General features: G+C 38.4%; 2 protein-coding genes across 2 annotated transcripts in view; both read right to left on the reverse strand.

The window, feature by feature from the left end:
• Positions 1-270: 270 nt before the first annotated feature.
• IMPA1 (inositol monophosphatase 1) lies at positions 271-23,878 on the reverse strand. Its single transcript, XM_003408366.4, has 9 exons — positions 23,846-23,878; positions 18,689-18,764; positions 17,937-18,070; positions 15,950-16,054; positions 14,259-14,304; positions 11,772-11,880; positions 9,939-10,047; positions 3,114-3,265; positions 271-2,254 (listed from the first exon to the last, which is right to left on the reverse strand). The coding sequence occupies exons 2-9, from the start codon at positions 18,749-18,751 to the stop codon at positions 2,139-2,141; spliced, it is 834 nt and encodes a 277-aa protein (XP_003408414.1). The 5' UTR covers positions 18,752-18,764; positions 23,846-23,878; the 3' UTR covers positions 271-2,138.
• ZFAND1 (zinc finger AN1-type containing 1) overlaps positions 18,708-24,362 on the reverse strand; it is a 41,489-nt gene continuing 35,834 nt past the window's right edge. Inside the window, exon 9 of the transcript XR_010317789.1 lies at positions 18,708-18,764. The gene's annotated coding sequence lies outside the window, so the exon portion shown is untranslated. The remainder of the gene's footprint in view (positions 18,765-24,362) is intronic.

The following is a 24,362-nucleotide window of genomic DNA, read 5'->3' on the forward strand; positions in this document are numbered from 1 at the left end:
TCAATTTCCTCATCTTTGGCATTAGTGGCTGCTGCACAAATTTGAGTAACAGTCATATTAACTGGTATTCCTTGTAGCATCACAGCAACATGCATGCCACCACAGTAGGATAAATTGAGAGACAAGTGGTGGGGTTCTATGCTAGATGTTGAAATTAAGGGCAATTGAGTCACAATGATATATATCATAGGCACATTACTGACCTAAACATTGCTAACCACTTCTAAAAATAGCTAGTGATTCAAAATGAAGCCATCAAGCACTTTACAATTAAGTATATAATAAGCTCATTTTTATTTTTTTAAAAAAGGGGGGGTGGGACAGGTGTTCAAATGTGTATATCTTATGTAAGTATGGATGGGCGTGTGTGTGTACAAACACAGGAAGATGGTATACCCTTCCTGTATATTATAAACGTTAAGCCTAAGAAGTCCTGTTACTCAGAAAACATTTCCAAGTTACTGTTGAATAATCCACTTATCATCCTTCTTCAAATGTCTAAAAAACTTTCAGCCACAAAATACCAAACTGTATTTAGAATAAAAAGATGAAAAAGTTACCTAATGAGGGAAAAGTCTTCAGAAAAGTTTTAGAAACTATAGGTAAAAAATAAAGAACCTATATTCAATCACAACTCCAAGTTTCAAAGATTTAAAATCGAACACAAAATCCCTAGAAGTAAACTGTAAACTTTTAATAATGTATCTATTACGTTTATTTAAAATTTTATTCATGATACTCTTAGAGTAAATTGTAAAAAGAACCTGTATGCGATATTTTAAGTGCATACATTCAACTGTACAAATGATCTCAATCTTAGTATCATATATTTAACGTATTAGATGTACCTGACAATAAAATAACCCCACTTTGAAAACTTTAGGGAAGCACATTTTATGTTATCAGTACAAGTCTCAGAGGAGCCTGTAACAAAACTTCTTAATAGTCTGTTCTCATGTTGAGACAAGGCTAAACGATAAATTAATATTTTTAATATCAACCAGTACAATTTTCTTTTTGAACTTGGTTGAGCCGAAGACTTTTAAGGAATATTGAAAGGCTGAATGAAATCCAGTAGAAACAAAGTTAAAAGGAGTCTGGGAAGAAACTAAAACTTTAATATTAACAAAACAGTTTATTTGCCAGGTTCTAGGTTTCCTATTCACAACCAAATTGGTCTAAACATCTTAAAACATGAATTTTGAATTTAGTAAAATGATCTACTATATCGGGCATTTTTATAAAATCCTTTCTTCTCTCTTATACAAGCACTTGAAAATGAATCCAAAAACATACTGAAATGCAGTGCTTTGGACAATATATTAATGGTAGAAATGCCCATTAAATGTTCATTAAATGCCCATAAGAAATGATATCTGGAGTGGTAACTTGAAATGGTATGGTAATGTGAAATGTCAAAAGGAATGGTATGTGAAATGTTAAAAAAAAGGATAACTACGTAATTTTTTGCTTTAAAATCTGAAGCAAAAATACAGAATGGTGAGCTCATTACTTTATGTACCTGTTATAACTAGGAATCGCTGCCTTCAAAATATTCATTCTTTTAATGCTTATTTTTGAAGAGCCTACTGTTGGACAGGCACTGTGCTAGGAGCTACATGTATAATCATGAACAGCACAAATGAGGTTCACTGCAAAGAGAGAAACCTTGGACTAGGAAGTTCTCATTATACCCTTACAAATTTAATTAAACATGGCTTTGAGGACTAAAGAGAACACTTTTTTCCCAAAAAGTTGACTTTCTAATTGAGAGTACTATGTATATAAATAGTAAGTGAATATTTCAGGAAAAGCATACATGCTTAATAACTCAAAATTGCTTACTGGCTTCTTCAGTTGATGTGTTATCCATCTCGTGACCTCCACCACCTTGGCATTTTCCCCAAAGTATATTCTTACACACAAAACTTTTTAAAACAATGAAACAAATATCTCATCTTTTCCTGAATACTTAGTACAATATGGAACAAGTTCCAATTTTTTAAAATGGACATCGAAAACAATTTAAACATTTATTATACATCTGAAACAAATGTCCTACATTTTCTAACATTATCAATGCATCAGCAAATTCGGGGAAAAGTAACTGTGACTGAATACATGGGAAGATGTTGCAATTAATCTTCATCATCTCTCTGAAAAGGTACTATCTGAATTTCTTTGGCTATCCTTTCAGCTAACGTTCTACTACTTGCAGCAATTATTCTTCGTGACATCAAATCAAATGGTCCACCTAAAAACCAAATCAAATACGGAACAAGATTAAGTCTTGCATAAAAGTAATTCATATAAAACTAGTATGGCACTTTTTTAGTCAATCATAACATTTTAATACTTCAGTGACTTAAAAAAAAAAACCCTACTTTGTCACATAACCACAATATTTCAGCTTTGGCAATAGATACAGATGTTTCTAAGCATCTTCTTGAGTAAACGTCCCTTGGGAAGTCTCAACTCATATGAGTCTGAAAAAAATCATCTTTTCTCTTTTATTTTCATCTTTTGCGCATTCTTATTACTCTTAATACCTCTTTTTTTGTGCAAAAATCTACAGGCACGAAATCTGGTTCCAGTGAATTTTCATAGGATTCTCCTTCCCATTTCCTAATTTCTTTGTTGCCTTTATCCCAGTGCACCTATGAATTCTTTAACTCAAGTTCACCATTCGTTTTAAAAATTTCACCATCAGTTCAAATCAAGTATTTAACCTAAACCCAAGACAAAAAGTGATGATGGAGGAAGCCTGTCCTCAACTATCGCAACAGTCAACACTCAAAGGGTTCTCTGTAAGGGCCTCAGACTCTGGGGCCTTCTAGACCTTCTCTACAGCTTCTTGAGAGTTCCCAACGCTCACATGTGAAAAGGCTCAGTCACTTTTTGTTCACTCATTCCCACACTACCATCAGCTTCTTATCCTTGCCTCTACCTCCCAATGTTTGTTCTTTTGATGTTGCAGAAAATTTTATGGCTTGCTTTTTTTGCTTTAAGAGCTGAAGTATAATATACATCAAACTTTTTTTTAAAAAAATCACATATAGAAGAAAGTACAACAGATGGGAAGGAAAAGGTGCTTTACTATCCCATAATTTTACCTGTTACATCCATCAGCACACCACCAGCTTCAGTAACAATAATGCCAGCTCCTGCCATATCCCAGCAGTGAATTCCCATTTCGTAATATGCATCTGCTCCTCCAGTTGCCACAAGGCACATGTTAACAGCTGCTGTTCCAACACCCCGGATCCTAACAAGTAACATTTAAAAACAGGGTTGGAAAAGATATTCCTTTCAAATAAGGTATTCCTCCTTAACTTCAGTTTATTGTTAAGTATTCAATGAGATAACTTGAAACTATCTAGAATATAAATGTAAAAAAAAAAAAAGGTATAATTTTGTAATGAAAATATGAAAAGCCTAATTATCATAGGGTGCTACGAATGACAAAATTAATTCTCACAAAGCAATCACTTAATAAGACAAACTTTAAAACAGTAATGTAATTTTGAGAAAAAAAACTCGCATAATGCTGTAATTCTACTCTAATGGCAGGCATGTATATTCGTATGTGTGTAAACCCTGGGATAACGGTTTGTATTGTTTTACACACACACACACACACAAGTAGTGTCTAAGGGGGTAAAATATCAGGCTACTGGTCATTCCCTATTTCATGTGTCCCAGAACATGGGATTACAGCACCCCTGGGCTCTGCACAGACCTAGCCCAGCCTGGGAAGATTATTTCAGGTTTGCCTTCTCACAGCACTTTTTCCTTGTAAATATACCCACTTAAGATAAATATGGACATCATCTGGTAGCCATTATAGCAATAACTGGAGCCCTGGTGGCACAGCTCAGCTGCTAACCAAAAGGTCAGCAGTTCAAATCCACCAGCCATTCCTTGGAAACCCCATGGGGCAGTTCTACTCCCAATGGCACCTAACAACATCAACAACACAGTAGTAATTGATTCCGGAAAGAATCACTAAAAAATACCAAAACCACTGGGTAAAAGTTTAATGAGAAACAACATTTTACATACTGTCAAAGCATCTCCCCACAAGATACATAATAATTATCACAGGAAAAATAGCATCTTTACAATGGTCTACTGTAGCCAAGCTGTCCAAGTTACCACCACCAACAACGTGACAAGGAGGTGTCATGTGCCTCCTGACATGAGGCACTGAAGACAGAACTTTACTTCTGTCATTCTGCCAAAAATGCATAACCCAAATCTAATCATGAGGAAACAAACAAATGAAAACAAATCAAGAGACATTCCACAAAATTACTGGCCTGTACTCCTCAAAACTTTCAAGGTTAAGGACAGAGACTGAACAACAACTCCAGATTAAAGGACACTAATGAGAAATTACAATGAAATGTGATGTATGATCCTGGTATGGATCCTGGAGCAGAATTTTTTTCAAAATTTGAAGAAAGTCTCTATATTAGATAATGTATCAATGTTAGTTTCCTAATTTTTATAATTATGGTTATGTTAGCGAATGTCCCCCTCCCCCTTTCTTTCTTTAAGGAAATACATACTGAAATGTTTAGAAGAAAGAGATTATGTCTGCATATAAGTAAAGAGACACAATACACTTAATTTAAATAAACGTCCAAAAATTAAACTAAGGGAATGGATCCACAATGATTTACAGTTCCTCATAAATGCCATTCCCTAGTTAGGAAGAATGCGTTAGAATTTTTTCCATTTGTTTAGGGCATTCATTCATATTATGATTCTTTTTAGTCTCACTTTGTTTTGTGTAAGTAACCCTTCTGAAAACAAAGGAAAAACTAAAGAAGTAGCCGAGTACAAAAGATCATAAAAAGAAAACAATATCTCTCCTTGGTAACATTTCCCTGATTACATTTTTGAAAAAAGACCTAAAATGAAAGGTAACTGTTTACTTTTTACTTTAGTCAATGGCCAAAGGTTGGGGCGGGGGGCAGGGAAAGGCTGAAGTTGTAAAGCACTTTCAGCTTTTTTATAGCTAACATAACTGTTTTCTTGCCTACGGTTAACGTCCTTGCTTCAAAGCATCACACTGCTGGGTGCAGCAGGCCTTTTTGATCATAATACCCTTCTCTCAAGGACATCATTTTGGGAGCAGCCCTTCTCTTTTACTTTATTCAGCCTCTCTTCCTTCATTAAGGATAGTATATACTGTCAAGCTGTCCTTAAAGCTTCAAGGCACAGTGTAACAGTTTGGAATGGACCACAGCTTAGGGAATACTATACACATATGTATCTCAAGGCATCTAGTAGAGGATGAGCTTCATACAATCAGAATGTGACTAGGAAACTTACAACTGACTACCTAAAATGCTGTGAGCATTACGACTAAGATCAAAGGGCTTATGTGAGTAATAGTATGTAAAAATGGTATGTTCTGACAACACAGAAAGAATGCAACAAAAAAACATAGAATGAAAGGGAGAGAAAAAGGGGAAGTAAAATAAGATCATTGATTGTTATACAGGCAATAGGTGGAAGTCAAACAATTCTGGAACCTTAAGACAGTAAAAAGTAAGAAAACAGATAATTAAGGGCAAAAGAAAAAGTTTTAATCAAAAAAACTGCTAGGATAAAACTTAAACTTTCATAAACACCAAAAGAAATATAAAAAAACAACAGAGAAGATTCACCAAATAAACATAGTAACTATAATATACACTGTAAATACAAATTAAGATATAATAGAATTTAGACCAAACAAAATAGTTACATCAATAAATAAATAGGTCTAACTTGTCTATTAAAAAAAAGAAACTTTAGAATTGGCTTATAAAGCAAAACTACACTGTATACAAGCGACATGCTTAATAAAACATGTTGTTGTTGTTAGGTGCCTTCGAGTCAGTTCTGACTCATAGAGATCCTATGTAAAGGAGAATGAAATATGGCCTGGACGTGCACCATCTTCAAAACCACTGTTATGCTTGAGCCCATTCTTGCAGCCACTGTGTCAATCCATTCCATTAAGGGTCTTCCTCTTTTTGCTGACCCTCTACTTTACCAGGCATGATGTCCTTCTCCAAGGACTGAGCCCTCCTGATAACATGTCCCAAGTGTTGGTGATGTAGTCTTGCCATCCTTGGTTTTAAGCAGCATTCTGGTTGTACTTCTTCGAAGACAGATTTGTTGGTTCTTTTGGCAGTCCACAGTATATTCAATATTCTCCCCAATACCACAACTCAAAGGCATCAATTCTTCTGCCTTCCTTATTCATCGTCCAGCTTTCACATGCATATGAGACAACTGAAAACACCATGGCTTCGGTCAGGTGCACCTCAGTCTTCAAGGTGACATCTTTGCTTTTCATCACTTTAAAGAGGTCTTTTTTTTTTTTTTTTTTGCAGCAGGTTTGCCCAATGCAACATGTCTTTTGATTTCTTGACTTCTGCTTCCATGGGTGTTGATTGTGGATTCGAGTAAAATGAAATCCTTGACAACTTAAATAATTTCTCCATTTATCATGGTGTTGGCTTACTGGTCCAGTTGTGAGGATTTTTGTTCTCTTCATGTTGATGTGTAATCCATACTGAAGACTGTGGTCTTTAATCTTCATCAGTAAGTGTTTCAAGTCCTCTTCACTTTCAGCAAGCAAGGTTGTGTCATCTGCATAATGCAGGTTGTTAAAGAGCCTTCCTTCAATCCTGATGCCCTATTCCTCTTCATATAGTCTAGCTTCTCGAATTATTTGCTCAGCATACAGACTGAGTTATATGGTGAAAGGATACAATCCTGACTTTAAACCACACAGCATCCCCTTGTTCTGTCTGAACAACTGTCTCTTGGTCTGAGTACAGATTGCTCATGAGCACAATTAAGTGTTCTGGAATTCCCATTCTTCACAACATTATGCATAATTTGTTATGATCCCCACCGCTGAATGCCTTTGCATGGTCAATACGACACAGGTAAACATCTTTCCAGTATTCTGTTTTTAGCCAGGACCCATCTGACATCAGCAATGCTATCCCCCTTGCATGGCCTCTTCTGAATCTGGCTTGAGCTTCGGGCAGTTTCCTGTTGATGTACTGCTACAACCACTTTTCAATGATCTTCAGCAAAATTTTATTTGTGTGTGATATTAACGATATTGTTCAATAATTTCCACATTCTGTTGAATCACCTTTATTTGGAATGGGCACAAATATGGATCTCATTCTGTCAGCCGACCAGGAAGCTATCTCCCAAATTTCTTCACATAGCCCTATAAGCACCTCCAGCCCAGCATCCGTTTACTGAAATATCTCAGTTGGTATTCTGTCAACTCTTGGAGCCTTCTTCTCATCCTTCCCTTCAGTGCAGCTTGGACTTCTTCCTTCAGTGCCATCAGTTCTTGATCATATGCTACCTCCTGAAATGGTTAAACATCAACCAGTTATTTTGGCACAGTGACACTCTGTATTCCTTCCATCTTCTTTTGATGCTTCCTGCATCATTCAATATTTTACTCATGGAATCCTCCAATATTGCAACTCAAGGCTTGAATTTTTTCTTCAGTTCTTTCAGATTGAGAAATGCCGAGCATGTACTTCCCTTTTGGTTTTCTATCTCCAGATCTTTGCGCATTTCATTATACTACTTTGTTTTCTCGAGCCGCCCTTTGAAATTTTCTGTTCAGCTCTTTTACTTCATCTTTCTTCCTTTTGCTTTAGCTACTCGATGTACAACAGCAAGTTTCAGAGTCTCTTCTGACATTCGTTTTGGTTTTTTCATTCTTGCCAGTCTTTTTAATGACTTCTTGCTTTCTTTATGTATGGTGCCCTTGATGTCATTTCACAACTCATCTGGTCATTAGTGTTCAACATGTCAAATCTATTCTTGAGATGGTCTCTAAATTCAGGTGGAATATACTCAAGGTCATACTTTGCCTCTTGTGGACTTGTTCTAGTTTTCTTCAGTTTCATCTTGAACTTGCATATGAGCAACTGATGGTCTGTTCTGCAGTCTTCCCCTCGCCTTGTTCTGACTGATGATATTGAGCTTTTCCATTGTCTCTTTCCACAGATATAGTCGCTTTGATTCCTATGAATTCCATCTGGCGAGGTCTATGTGTATAGTCACCATTTATGTTGGTGAAAAAAGGTATTTAAAAGACAGTGATTGAAAAAGTCTGAAAATAAAGATTTGCCAGGCAAATGGAAATAGTAAGAAAGTAGGGACTGCAATCCTGATAGCAAAGTAGATGGAAACAAAAAGCATTAAACAAGAGAAAGGATGCTTTATAATGTTAGAATTTATAATGAAAGTTAACAGTTAGAAACATATCAGCATCAAACAACATAATACCCATCTATCAGAATCGACTCCATGGCACACAACAACAACATTTAAAATAAAAGCTACAAGAATTGTAAGGAGAAATACACAGAAATATACTAATAATAGAAGATTTTAACACACTGTTCTCAATATGAAACAGGTCAAGTAGCCAAAAAAATAAACAAATGAAAAGGTGAATCTTTTCGTTATGTATGAATATTACATCCCGGCAGTAAGAGACTACCTTTTTTCAATGTATATGCAACTTTCACAAAAGTTGATCATATACTTGGGCACAAAGAAAACAAAGGTAGGTCCCATAAAGTAGAAATATTAAAATGTAATACAAATACATCTTAAAAATGAAACAGGAGGAAAAAAAGGCCCATCTACCCAGAAATTAAAGAGTACAACACTTGGTTAAAGGGCAAATACAAACAGAAATTATAGAATTTATGAAAACTAATGATAATCAAAATACTATATATCAGAATCTATGGGATACGTTTAAAGCAGTGATCAGATGAAAATTCATAGCCCTAAATACTAATGTCAATAAAAATCAAAGAAAGAAAATAAATTTTCCACTCAAAAAGAAAAAAAAGGAAACAAAGTGAACAACAAATAAATCCACATTACATCAATTAATTAATAAATCAAAATCCCGGTTATTTATGGAAAAAAAAAAAAAAAAACACAGACAAACCACTGGCTAATTTAATCAAGATTGAAAAAAAAAAAAGACAAAAACACAAGTATGTGCAATAAGTTAACAACAACAACAACAAAACCAAACCCATTGCCACAGAGTTGATTCCGACCTATAGCAACCATATAGGACAGTTTCCAAGGAACTCCTGGTAGACGTAAACTGCTGACTCTCTGGTTAGCAGCTGTAGCTCTTAACCACTACGCCACCAGGGTTTCCAAGAAGTGACAAGGGGGAAGTAACTATTGATACAGAGAACTCTGAAAAACATCACGAGACTACCTTGTGTATCTGTCTCTATACAAATAAATTTGAAAATCCAGAGGCAATGCATAATGTCTTAGGCTGTGCAAATGTTCCATACTGAAGGACGTGAAAGAGATGCGACAACTCAATGCAATATCTGACCCTAGATTGAATCCTGTACCAGAGGAGGAAAAATTCTATTAAGGATATAATTAGATCAACTGACAAAATTGGAATATACACGGTAAATTAGATAAAAGTAAATTTATGAAGTCAGTAACTGTACTGTGGTTATGGAAGAGAATATTTCTATTCCTTGGAAATAAAAAAACTGAAATATTTAGGGGGTAAAAAGCTATGATTTAGGGGGAAAATGTGCATATGTACACAGAGAGCAAGAGAGAGTGAGCATGCGAACGCCCGCTAAAATGATAAAGCAAGTGGGGTAAAATGTTAACAATATGTGAAAGATAAATCTGTTATTCTTTGCCGTGTTTTATTTCCACAATTTTTTATAAGTTTTAAATGATTTTCAATAAAAAGTTTAAAAGTTACATTATAAAATTAGAATTGTTACCCATCCCACATCTGTTTATAAACATTTGTTTCTAAAGAAAAATTTATCCCTCTAAAATACTAAATTATCTGGAGCTTTAGGTGGGAAATGAAAAGGGCTTACCCATGAATAGGAATGCAAAGAAGCTTTTCCATATTAGAAAGGATAATCCTTACGGTCTCTGGTGTTCTGGAAGAGCCCAACTCTGTCACCAAAAGGGATTTGGTAATATCTAAAAGAAAATGTTTTAAATAATCACTAACTTTTAATAACTGGAAGTCTGGGGGAAATTATTACATTTGTAATCAGAATAAAATAAAACATTTTTATCCCTCTTCCTAGTTTTATCAAATTTGTTTCTTTCCAAGCCTTTAAATACAAGGATACTAATAAATGTATTGTCTCTAAGTGATCATTTATACATTCATCAGAGTCTAGCTTCCTAGACCATCCCTCAAAAATACAGAATGTAACTGACTTGCCAGCATACATAAACACTTTAGTAGGCAACAAGCAAACACCTGAAATATAAAAAAGCAGAATTTAGAAATTAAATTCAATAAAGAATTTGTACGTAGATTTGAAATAAAGCAGCAGTACCAATTCAAATAAAGTTAAGTGGAAGCCCTCTTATTTGAGCTCCATTTATAAACCTGACAGATTATTCAGTGCTCTCCATTCCCTCTGAAACACTGTGATTGACGTTCATGACACTCTTGGCCAAGAGGCTACTCTCTAGCATACACCTCCACACTTCAACTGTTCTCACCAATTAAAATGTATGCTTATGAGCTGGGTTTGTTCCCAAACATGTTTATAACTGTTGTACTTCTTCTAACGATTACACAATTTAATTACATATTATGTTAAACAAAAAATATATATAAAGAGGGAAAGAATTGTTTCAATGAATGCTACCACATTCTTTAAATTCAAAGATGCACGTTTCTTACAAGTTAACATCTCTGTAATTAGGATGTATCTTCCAACCATTAGGGTCTTAGAGTTCAATTAAAAACGTAATGAACTAAAAATCTACTCACAAATTAAGGGCGGATAAGACAACTATAAACGAATGAGGGGGGATATGTAAAATTTTAAAAGGCTTCTGAACACAGATCGTTTTGGAATTATCTTTGAAACCTTGCGGCACTTAAAAGAATCTGAAAGGGTAAACTAGAAAATGTTCGATGTGGTTTATACAAGAAAGGGGGCTCAAAACTTCAGTCAGCTGTCACATAGAAAGAAGGCTTAAAATTCCAATCATCTAGCTCATTAAAAATGTGTATACCCGGTGCCATCGAGTCGATTCCGACTCATAGTGACCCTATAGGACAGAGCAGAACTGCTCCACAGAGTTTCCAAGGAGCAGCTGGTGGATTTGAACTGCCGATCCTTTGATTAGCAGCCATAGCACTTAACCACTACACCACCAGGGTTTCCAAAAATGTGTATGTATGGTTTTTAATAATTTTTAATAATTCCTAGCTTGCACAAACTTTTTTTTTTTTTTTTCAATTTACTATCTTGTAATTGGTCCCAATGGCATCAGGTAAAAGGAATTCTATGAAGAATTTGAAATGCAATGGCTGAAACAATATTTCACGAACTCCACAAGGGCAGGGAGCCATTCTTACTCACTTTCTTATCCCCAGCACAGTACTGAGCTTGAAATGTCTGCTGAGCTACATTTGCTTCCTCTACTACATCTGTGAAGATGGCACCGGACTGGGCAACATTTCATTCTGTTATACATAAGGTCGCCATGAATCAGAGCCAACTTGACGGCAACTAACAACTACATTCAAAGCGGAGCTCAAAATAAGGAAGCAAAGAGAAAATAAACGCAACTTATGAACTAGTTAACACTTAGAGAATTCCATAGGGTAACATAAAAAAAAGAACCACAGTTAAGAGTATACAGTAATAATCCCACCAGGTATTAGTTAAGCCTACCTTCTTGCTGTGAGACCTGTAGTTTCTGACCATTACAAAAGGCACCTTTTCCTTTCCTGCCCGTGTACATTTTATCCTCCACACAACTGTATACAACTCCAAATTCCATCTGCAGAAAGAAACAAGGTTCCTTTACCAAACCTCAGAATCTTTCTTCATTAAGCCAATACTTTTTCTAAGAAAGTAACATGAAAATCTGGTACACTGACTAATACTAAGGTGTTCAAATGGCTAACCTGTGCGATACGGAAAATGCTAATTTCCAGCCTAATCAGAGCAAAGAGGTCATCAGACTTGCAATCCTCATCTTCCCTTCCATCCATTTCTAAACCTCTCTCCCTCCATGCTTCAGGTGAAAACAGGGCTTTCCTATTCTCCAGACTGAACCCTTCCTCCTGTGTGATGACCCCTCCCCTCCTACACACTGTCCGAAAAACTGCTGCAGCAATTGATCCCTCTTCTCTTCTGGTACCTTCCCCTCAGATGTCTCCTCCCCTTACACAATCTTCCCCTAACTCTAATCCCTTCAAGATGCCATCTTCTCTCTTTCCCCTCACTGCCAAACAGTAGTCTACACTTTGCATCTCTATTTTTCTCTTAATACATTACAATTTGGCTTCTGCCTTGATCATTCATTTCGTATAAACTCCTTCACGGAGATCTCCAATGAACTCTTACTGACCGAATGTCTCTCTGAGGAACTCACTGTCGTCTACTTCTCCAATACTTAATCCAGTACCTCCATGTTTCAGGCAGTATTTTCTTAGTTCTTTTACCTTACTCACTAAATCCATCTTGGTCTCATTTTTTTAGAATCTTCTCTGTCTATCCCTTTAAATTGTGTACTTCAGGGTTTTTTCCTTCTTCCATTTCCCTTTTAGCTCTCTATATTCTTACGTGTTAGTTCTTCCCAGTCCACAAATTCAACTATCACCTATAATTTTGGCTCCCATCAACCCTATCATCATAGGGAGAACCTCTGCTTCAGACCACCTACCAGTCTTGCAGAAATCTCAACCAAAGAGATCAAAATCACTCACTGCCTGTGCCTGCCTCATTTCCTCCCCACAAGTCTCTCCCTTTACACTCCCAAATACTTCCTGATTCTGGCACTCACTCAGCTATACTCACTACCCCATTTTAGTTCAACATCACTGCTTCCCCACCCCTTCCAGTACAATCTCTATATTCCAGAGATTATATGGCACTCTCAACTTAAAAATCTCTTCTGTATTCCCACTGCCTAAAAACAACGTCTAAATTTTAAAGGCATGAGGAGGCTGCAATGCCTCAGGATATGGCCACAACTAACTTCTCATCCACCTCTGCTCCTGCCACCTCCAGTCCTTTCATCGCCCCTCCCTATGCGTATCAGGCTCTCCAACTTCTGATTAAAATGCTTTCCTTTTCTTCTTTATCTGGCAAACCTCTACTTTTCTAAGACTCAGCTCCAACACCCATCCTCTAAGATCCATTATGTTATGAAGATTTTTCTCTCACAGTTCCACCACATGTTTTCATTTATCTGATTACACATCTAACTTCTGCACTCAACTGTGAGGTTAAGGACAGGGATACCACACAGCCCAGGGCTGACTATATGCTAAGTGCTCAACTATCTCCTTTAGGGAGTTTCCACTTACCATCACCCCATGGCTAAGCTTTCGTCTGTATTAATCTGTGTTTTTACTTTCACAGATTTCTTATCTGTCTTGTGTACGTGGTAATCAAATATATCACAAGCTCCTTGAAGACAGGTACAGGTCAGTGAACACTGTTCACTGTATGACGAACAAAACAGCCAAACAGCAAGGAATAACAATAGCTACAGGTTTTAGTCTACTGGGTTTTAGATAAGGAGACCTGGTGGTATGGTGGTTAAAGCGCTTGGCTGCTAACCAAAAGGTTGGCAGTTCAAACCCATCAGCCACTCAGTGAGAGAAAGATGTGGCAGTCTCTTTCCATAAAGATTTACAGCCTTGGAAGTGCTATAGAAGATTTCTACTCTGTTCCACAGTGTTGCTATGAGTCGGAATCGACTCGACAGCAATGGGTTTTTCAAGGGGCTTTAGATATAATGAGTGCACAATTACGTGTAGATTCCTGAACATCTTCTGCCCTTTCCCACCATGCTCTGGTCCCTGCCACTTCCTGGTCTCAGCGGTCTCCTAGATGCATTCCAGCTCAAATCCCATTACTTCCATTAAGTATTTTCAGATCGCACCATAATATCTGACTCTATCACTTACATAATGGTGATTAAATACTGACTCGTATTTCACTTACTCTTAAGTATTTTCCCCTTAGAATTCCTGTTTCTCAGAAAAAATGTCATGATAATTTTAACAGTCCAATCACTTACATTTGAAATAATGCAGCTATATAAATTGAATATAGAGGCAAATCTACATTTATTATGAAGACACATTTACTGTTTCACAGATGAGAGCCAGGCATTTTACCAACCGTAAGTTTTAAACAACATACCTGTTTATTTACAACAAAGCCAATAGAAACAGCTACAAAAGGAAATCTTTAAAAAAAAAAAAAAAAATTGTTTTAATAAACATTTTTTCATAATAAATTTATTACAAACCTTTCACAACTGCATGTAGATTCTCAACTCTCCTCTCCTCAAAAATCATTACAGAGAACAGTGTGTATAGTATGTGGTCATCTGTGCAAAGAAGGGCAGACATATACATACGTGGAGTCCCTGGCTAATACAAATGGTTAACGTGCTCGGCTGCTAACCAAAAGCTTATGGGCCAAGTCCATTCAGAAGGGCCTTGGAAGAAAGGCCTGGCAATCTACTTCCAAAAAATCAGCCACTGAACACCCTATGGAGCATAGTTCTACTCTAGCACACATGGGCTCACCATGAGTCAGAGTCGATTGGATGGCAACTCTTTTTGGGTTACACACACACATATGTACATACAGGTTGCTTCTGTCATGAACATCTCTGAAAGGATACACAAGGAGCTGACAATGGTCGCCTCCAGAAATGGGCCCTAGGAAACAGGTGACAGAATTGGGAAGGACACTGCACTGCATACTATTTCTCTATCTTTTGAATGTGAACCCCATGAATACACTATTTAAAAATACTTTAAAAAAAAAAAGAAAAATGAGCACTGCTAGTGCGGTGGTTAAGCACTCGGCTGCTAACCAAAAGATCAGCGGTTCATACCCACCAGCTGCTCCATGGGGGAAAGATGTGGCAGTCTGCTTCTGTAAAAATTACAGCCTATGGGGCAGTTCTACTCTGTCCTATAGGGTCACTATTGACTCAATTGCAATGGGTTTTTTTCAAAAAATAAATTTAAAAAAAATTTATTTAAATTCATTTCATACTATTGAGCAAAGTGGAAAAAAAAAATTCTTTTCCTTTGTGATCATTCCACTCACAGGCTAGGCCCATGATGAACACAGGTCTGAATTTTACAGAATAGATTGTTATTACCTGTCTCTACTCCAATACATAACTTGGAGCTTCACATCTGAAAGGTAAACTGTTAGTCACAGTTAACTGCTATGGCTACATGGCAGTCTAAATATATATATTGTAATTTATGATTTAGAATAGAATCAAGGTCAGGAAGATGGACAAAATAGGTTCAACGTAACTACTGAAAATAAGAGCTTTAAAAAATATTTAGTACTGAGTTTTCAATTTAACGAAAAGGGATCATACTGCACATACTGTGATAATCTTCTCTTACATTACATGAGCATTGTTCCACATTTAAAAGATATGGCTCGACAATATTAGTTGTCTTCCTCCTCCACGTCTGGTAGAAATTTTGCATAATACATTTTGCTTTATCATTTTTTGTATACATTTTCTTACACTAAAGAAGCATACTGTATTTTTACTCACATAACATGTGCCTTCTACGTTTGTTTGCCAATTGCGCCCTCCACCCATGAGGTATTTTCGTTGTATGCTATGCTAATTTTTTTACAGCAAAAAAAAAAAATTAGTGTAGCGCACTTACAAAAATGGAGGGCATGGTTGGCAAACAGAAGGAGAAGGTGCACATTATGTGCATAAAAATATGGTAAACAAATTACACAATTCTCTAAAATGTTTATGTTCCTGAACAGGGTACTCTAAGGGTCCATCTGGTTAATATGCAAACAGTAATTACAATACTAAAATTTTAAAAACATACCTATGTACAAAGTTAGTTGTTCCATCAATAGGGTCAATGATCCATGTGGGGTTGTCAGTTAAGATACTTTTTTCCCCAGCTGCTACAGATTCCTCACCAATGAAACTGAAAGCAAGAATGACAAACTCTCAATCTTTACATTGCTTTCAACAATTTTCAAACCATAACGTTTCCTTAACTACACAGTCAACTATAAAACATAACAGAAGTCTGTACTTTACACTTCTCTATCGTTGCTCCTTATATTCTTCCTGTAAAGATTCCTAAAAGTGAGCAAGCTTTATTTTATGTCCCCTAGAGCAAAATCATGTGAAAAACAATAGAATTCAAAATTCTTAAATGCAATACCAGGGTAAGCAAAAACAGACATGAGCGTGCACACACACACACACACACACACACATCCCTTAAAAGAGCCTTTGCTGCAGATGAGAAATACGATCTAAAGCTGCTAAGTTTTTAGGGTAATTTGTTATGCAGCAACAGACAATACAGAGAACATCAAGTAAATGTAAACACAAGTCGACTGAGAAAGCAAATTTCTCACCAAAGTTGCTCTGCTTCCATGTGCCTCCCTAAAACACACTATGCGCTAAATCTTAAGTAAATTTTATAAATGCTGTCTGAGTTCATGGGTTTTTTCCTTTCCTTTTCTACTTTACTTTATTCAATACTGAACTGTCGTAATAATTTATTGTCATGATCTTATTTTATCTCTTTTTCTCTTAGCTATAAACTTTTTTATTGGAAGGAAGTATATTTAGCCATAGCTTTACACATTTTTTCTTCTCAATGGCTAAAAAGAGCTGGGCATGCCAGGAGGAAGTAGAAAATGACAATGTTAAAGCTTTAAACCACCATCTGTCTGTCACTGTGTTGTACTTGGTGTCTTATGTGTTGTTGTGATGCTGGAAGCTACGCCACTTATATTTCAAATACCAGCGGGGCCACCCATGGTGGACAGGTTTCAGTAGAGCTTCGGGGCTAACACAGTCTAGGAAGAAAAGCCTGATGATCTACTTCCTAAATTAGCCAGTGGAACCAAAAAACCAAAAAACCCACTGCTGTCCAGTCGATGCTGACTCATAGCGACCCTATAGGACAGAGCAGAACTGCCCCATAGAGTTTCCAAGGAGCGCCTGGTGGATCTGAACTGCCGACCTCTTGGTTAGCAGCCGTAGCACTTAACCACTACTACTACGCCACCAGGGTTTCCAAGCAACATAATATTGTCCGATATAGTGCTGTGAGATGATCCCCCTAGACTAGATGGCACTCAAAGTGACCACAACAAGGGACTCAAGCATATCAACGACTGTGGTTCTTTTCTACATGGGGTCACTATGAATCCGAGCCGACTCAATAGCAACAACAAAGCTTTAAAGTAATGACGTTTCTGTGTGCCTGTAAAATAGCAGTGATTTGAGTATTTTCACTTAAATTCCTAAAATAACCAGCACTCAACCATATCTAGACGTTTGCAATATAAAGAATAAAACCGAACATCTGCATCGTGTCTACGGCAGCCATTTGTCACCCTGGCCACCCAGCATCCTAACATTCCCCCTATTATGAAGGAATCCAAGCATTTCCTCTTCCCTGCTCCCTGGCAGCTTGAGCATGGGCAAACAGCTGAAACTCAGCAAGGAGATGTTCCTATCAAGGGTTTGTAATCTTGAGTCAGTGAAGTAAGGTATAAGGACAGTGAGGAAATACTCAAAGCCAACAGAGTCAAGAGTGAGGCCATGGGGCCACCAGTGGCCTCCTATGCAATGGATTCAGTAGCAGGTATCAGCATGTCTTTCTTCCATGATTCCTGCCTGAGTCTGGTTCTCAAGGTTCCTGAGCTGCCCACACCTCCAAATAAATTTCTTTGCAGCTTCAATTAACAACAGCCAGTTCCTGTGTATAGAATAAGATTACTATCTAAAACATTGGCTTCAACCCAGGTTTCATTTTATCAATTTGAAATTGAAGTAATAAATACCTGTGAGATGGATACTTTCCCTTTATGGCAGAGAAAAGCATTTTTTCAATTTTTTGGTCAGTTGCAGTTACCAAATCAGCTGGAGAACTTTTAATCATAATGTTCATTTCATTTTTCAGGGCGTCACGAACCACCTAGAAAGATTTTTGGGTAAGTAAATAGAAAAGACACAAATAATTTTAAATCAAACTAAAAGCTGAAATATAGAAATGGTTTAAAACACTGAACCTGTCTCAAACAATATTCTAAAAAATGTCTTGCCACAATATCTATAAAATAATTCTTTAGTGCTATGGTCTCCTAGGTACCAAATTATATAGCCTTACACCTTATTTTAGATTCACAACTGTCATCACAAGAAGCTTCCAATGACATTAAAAAAAACAAAAAAACAGTTGTTATAGAGTCAATTCCGACTCATGCTGATCGCACATGTTTCAGAGTAGGACTGTACTTCACAGGGTTTTCAAGTCTGCGACCTTCTGGAAGCAGAGATCACCAGGTCCTTCTTCTGAGACACCTCTAAGTGGATCTGAACCACCAATATTTCAGTTAGAAGCAGAGTACTTAACTGTGTGCACCACCCAGAGACTCCCTCATTGACATATAGCTAAATATTTTTGTGGAGTATTCATTCCATTTAAAGTATGAAAACAAATGAGGATTAATCAAAATAAGTGTTGTATTTAACAAGACAACCGCACACTGTGCACATCTATTTTATTAAGGCTGGCAAGATATTTAGTTCATACCTCTCCGGCTTGTCTTGCTAGAGTTACTGCATAATCCATGCATTCCTGCCAAGGGTCAGCCATCTTCTGAATATATCTAACAAATATTAGCACAAAGCCATTATGAATCTCTAAAAATCTTAATTATACAATAGTTAGTTAAAAAAAATACCTCGATAAAGCAACATACTTTCATTTCAACATTTATTTCCCCATTCCAGAATTCAATTTTTTAAAAGGTTTATGCCAAATCCCAGTAAAAGCCAAGCTAGTCTATTTCTACTGTAGAAACATTTTCATAACAGAAAATATGAAAACTCATTGCCATCAAGTCAATTCCAACTCATGGGAACCCTACAGGACATAGTACAACTGCCTTATAGTTTCCAAGGCTGTAAATCTTTACAGGACCAAACTGCCACATTTTGCTCCTGCAGAGCGGCTGGTAGGTTCAAACTGCCAACCTTTTGGTTTGCACTTAACCACTGCACCACCAGGGTATCTCCCAAGGTGTTCATACCATGTCATATTAACACACACGCACACACTGGTTTGGGGAATGGAAAAAAAAGCTCACGAGAAATACTGTAAAAGATAAGTGTATGTTTGGATTAAAGTGAAAACTAGAAAGATACTGGAACAGTGAAATAAAAGAAGGTCTGAAGGGAAGGAACAAAATGCACATGTACTCACTGAAGGCCAGGCAGTGATAGGTGCTTAACACTTGCAATTTTTTCTTTTTTAATGAGGTTGTAAACATAAAGAACTTAAGGCTCAGAGATGATAATTTTTTCAAGGTTATATAGACAGATGACACAGTCAGAATGTGAACCCAATTCTGACTTTAAAGTACACTGCTCTTTCTATTACGGCATTCTGCAGGAAGAAAATTCCAGGAATTAAAAAAAAAAAAAAGTATTTCCCTGAATTTCAGAGAAAAAAACCATCAACATAGTTTTGTGTGCTGAACTATCCACTTTCCCTGATTTCTGGCTTGACCACACCCTATCATCACTACAGAGCACAGAGAAGCCTTTTAAGCTGTCAGACACAGAAATATGTGGGAACCTCTATAAAACAGACCTAATTTGGAGTCTGTACAACTGTTTATGGGGGAATATCTGAGAGAGTTTAATCTTCAAGATGACTAAGAAATCCCCATAACGGTGCTCACATCATAGGAGAGGGAAGGGAAGGGAAGGGCAAAGGGCAGATACAGTGAGCTGTTTCTGTAGCTGCTTTTTCTTCCTGATATAAGAACTTAAAAAATTAAAAAAAGGAAGCCACTCTTTTACTTATGTAAATAATCACTTAGAGTTCCTCAAGAATTGTTTCCAAACTTTTTTTTTCCATTCTTACTTACTCTCATCCCTCCGTTCCAATTCCTTACAGAACTAGATGTTCTCAGGATAGATCTGTATTCTTTCCAGAAACCTTGTTCAAGCCACTTACACCTCCACCTTCTAACAGTACTAGCATAACTCCTTACACCTCCACCTTCTAACAGTACTAGCATAACTCCTTACACCTCTACCTTCTAACAGTACCAGCGTAACTCCTTACACCTCCACCTTCTAACAGTACCAGCATAACTCCTTACGACTCCACCTTCTAACAGTACTAGCATAACTCCTTACACCTCCACCTTCTAACAGTACTAGCATAACTCCTTACACCTCCACCTTCTAACAGTACTAGCATAACTCCTTACACCTCCACCTTCTAACAGTACTAGCATAACTCCTTACACTTCCACCTTCTAACAGTACTAGCATAACTCCTTACACCTCCACCTTCTAACAGTACTAGCATAACTCCTTACACCTCTACCTTCTAACAGTACTAGCATAACTCCTTACGACTCCACCTTCTAACAGTACTAGCATAACTCCTTACACCTCCACCTTCTAACAGTACTAGCATAACTCCTTACACCTCCACCTTCTAACAGTACTAGCATAACTCCTTACACCTCCACCTTCTAGCAGTACTAGCACAACTCCTTACAATTATTCAAGAGCCATTACAAAAGGTATCCTCTCTTCTAGGGATTCTCCACCCAAAAGTCATATTCATGTAATCATTCAACAGGTAATTTACTGAATGCCTATTATATGCCATGCACTGTACCACAGTGAGGAATAACAGGTTCCATTCACACTTACTAATGGGGGAGTGAGAGATTAATCAAAAAATTACAAAGTAGGTTACATCAGCCAATTAATGTAACTGCTGTCAATAAGTTGTACACCCATCAAGAGTTGAACTGGCAAAAGTTGTATGCTAGATACATTTATAAAAATGACCAAAAAAAAAAAAAAAAAGGGAGAGTGAGTAGCTGCTGAGGGTGCTTATGTACAACCAAATACTTTATAGGATTTGGTTCTTTGGTTTGGAGGCTTAGGCTCTTAAGGTCATGATTTCATGGGACATCCCAGTTAACTGGCCTAATAATCATGTTTACTGCTTCTGTTCCATCTCCTAGTTTGTTGCATAGTGCCTGTGGTCTTTAAAACTTGTAAGTGGCCACCCAAAGCACAACCATTGGTCTCTATTCGCCTGAAGCAGCCGAGGAAGAAGCAGAGTCAGGAATGGGAGGAAGAAACGAAATGTGTGTGGCTAACTGCCTCCGTAAATAACTGCCCCCTTTGCGATGAAACCAGAAGAACTGGATGGTACCCGGCTACTATTTCTGAACATTTTGATCAGAGATTCTATAGAAGATCTGATCAAAAGAGGGAAAATGCAGAACTGGATTTCAGATTCTCATGGAATCCAGACTTCCTGGAGCCATGGAGTCTGGATGAACCCCTGAAACTATTGCCCTGAGAAAATCTTTAACCCTTAAACCAAAAATATGCCCGGAAGTCTTCTTAAAATCAAACAATAGTTTAGCTCAACTAGTAAAAAATATCTGCCTTGAGCATTGTGCCTTTTTTTTTTTTAATTGTACTTTAGATCAAAGTTAACAGAGCAAATTAGTTTCTCATGAAACAATACACATATTGTTTTGTGATATTGGTTGCCAACCCCACAACATGTCAACACTCTCCCCTTTTTGACCTTGCGTTCTCAGTTACCAGCTTTCCTGTCCCCTCCTGCCTTCTTGTCCTTGTCCCTGAGCTGCTGTGCCCATTTAGTCTCGTTTTGTTTTATGGGCCTGTCTAATCTTTGGCTGAAGGGTGAACCTCAGGAGTGACTTCAGTAATGACTTAAAAAGGTGTCTGGGGGCCGTACCCTTTGGTTTCTTCAGTCTCTGTCAGACCAGCAAGTCTGGTCTTTTTTTTGTGAGTTGGAATTTTGTTTAAATTTTTTTCCAGCTCTGTCCGGGCCCCTCTACTACGATCCCTGTCAGAGCAGTTGGCGGTGGTAGCCAGGCACCATCTAGTTGTGCTGGACTCAGTCTGGTGCAAGCTGTGGTAGTTGTGATCTATTCGTTCTTTAGACTAATCTTGCCTTTGTATCTTTGCTTTTCTGCATTGCACTCTTTTAAGGTCTATCTATATGGAATCAAATTGACAACAGTAACCGGAAGAATTAGATAGGACTTAGGAAGCAGCGAGTTTATGTTAATTGGGGAGGAACAACTCAGAAAAGGCGGATGAGAATGGTCACACAACTCGAAAAATATAATCAATGTCACTGAATTGTACATGCAGAAATTGCTGAATTGGTATATGTCCTGCTGTGTATACTCTCAACAACAAAAATAAATTATAAAAGAAAAAATCATAGATTACATGCAAAATCAAAAATACAAAAGGCTCAGAAGGAAAAGTGAAATGGAAAGCACATAACGGGAGCGTCAATGTGGTCTAAGGCATCAGGTAAGGTCATGATTAAACTAAGACCTGAGAGGAAAGTGAAGGGGCATAAACATCTCAAGTGCAAGATGCCTAGTACATGAGCAGTGACTGAAAGGCCCAAGTGTGGGAGTTCAGAATCAAGGGAAACAGGGAGGGAGGGAGGTAGTAGGGATCATCCCCCACAAGGCCTTAGCAATAAGGATTCTCATTTCCAGAGGAATCATTTCTCTGTGACTACTGAACAGCAAGAATCTGAGGGTGGAAGGAAGAATGGAGAGTGGGTACAGGCAGAGGCATTAAGAGATTTAGGATACCGTAGTCCTGATGTTTGCCTTAAACCTGGCGGTGGGGGGGAATGGGGTGGGGAGGAGAAGGTGAGAGAGTCAAGAGATATTTGCTTTGGGAAGTAAAGTTGGGGGGACTTAGTAACAGACTGGATACGGGGTATGAGGGAGAGGAAGAGTTTAGTGATTTTAGGCCAGATTTCTGTCTTTGGCAACTGCATGGACAATGGTGACAGACAGTGAAGCAAGAAGCAACAGAAAAGAGTCAAGTTTGAGATTTGCATAGGAAGAGCAAGGGGAGACATCAATTAGGCAGCTAATAGAAGGACCCTGAGCTCAGAGGAGAGGTATTGCTTGCAGATATAAATACGAAAGTCATCTGAGAAGGAAGCAACTAAGGTCGTGAGTCTAAATGACATTTCTTAGGAGAGAACACACAGAAGATAGGAGGGAGCCTTGGCCTGGAATGGTCCATCAAACTCTTGTCTTCCCTGCATCTTAGTCATTTGTGTGCATGCCTTATCTTCCCAAGCAGTTTGTAAACTACTTGATGGAAGAGATCATACTTTATTCGCCTTCATTTTCCTAAAGCCATGAACACTTGAAACGTTTCTAAGTGTTTCTGTCCTGGTCACAGCCTTCCAAGGGGTGGGTACCATGCTGCCACCTCCCTCCCAGTCACCTATTCCCAGCAGCACGACTGCGGACTGAACGGGACCCAGGGCGCTGCCCCATCACTTACTCTGGGACTACGGAGATCCTAGGGACGTGTGGGTCTCTCAGCCTCTACCGAGTCGGCAAAATGAAAAAAATAGGGGGAGGGGACCGTTCTGCATAAGCTGCCGCAATGGTTAAGTGAGACTGCGTGGGTGCAACCTCTCTGCGAACGTTGCAAATCATTCGGCGGCGACCCAGGACCACACCGGCCAGTTGAAGTAGCCCCAGCTGCAACCTCTCTCCCCCGGCGCCGACCCCGGCACCGCCGACCGCGTCCACCCACGCCAGACGCCTGCGGGGAGGGGCCGCTCCGGGCCGCCCCGGCCAGCCCACCGAGAGCCCATGCAGGGTTCGGGGAACTCAGGACTCACCTTGCGTGAGAGGACGAGCTGCTTGCCCAGGACCGGCGGGACGGGTAGCTCCACTCTTCCGCAGGGAGAGAGACGGCTCGGGACAGGAAGTCCCGCCCCCGGGGCACCGCCCACAGGGGCGTGGCCCACTGGGGAGCCCGCCCCTGCCCGCGACATCCCGTGTACCCTCCCCCCCACACACGCTCATACAGACACGCAGGCACCCTCCTCCAGAAGCTCTCTGCGTGCCTGCACGGTGCTGGCTCCGACGTGCTAGATGTGTCCTTCTCCTTTTCACTACGGGCTCTTCTAATGTCCTTTCTCCTTCTTGCCATTTCTTCTGTAGATTTGTTAAAAATTCTTTTCCTCTGTATTTTTCCCCCTTTTCCTTTTTTTTTTTTCCTTCTAGGTCTAGTGTTCACATTGTCTTGTCGCCGTGTTGCTAACCGGTCCCACGCAATCCAGAAGATTCTTGTCCAGTGCTGAGAAAGTGGTTTAGATGCCTGCAGAGGCCTCACTGCATCCTTGCTGGATTCTC

This window comes from Loxodonta africana, chromosome 14 (assembly GCF_030014295.1).
Source record: "Loxodonta africana isolate mLoxAfr1 chromosome 14, mLoxAfr1.hap2, whole genome shotgun sequence".
In the NCBI taxonomy this organism is placed as follows: Eukaryota; Metazoa; Chordata; class Mammalia; order Proboscidea; family Elephantidae; genus Loxodonta; species Loxodonta africana.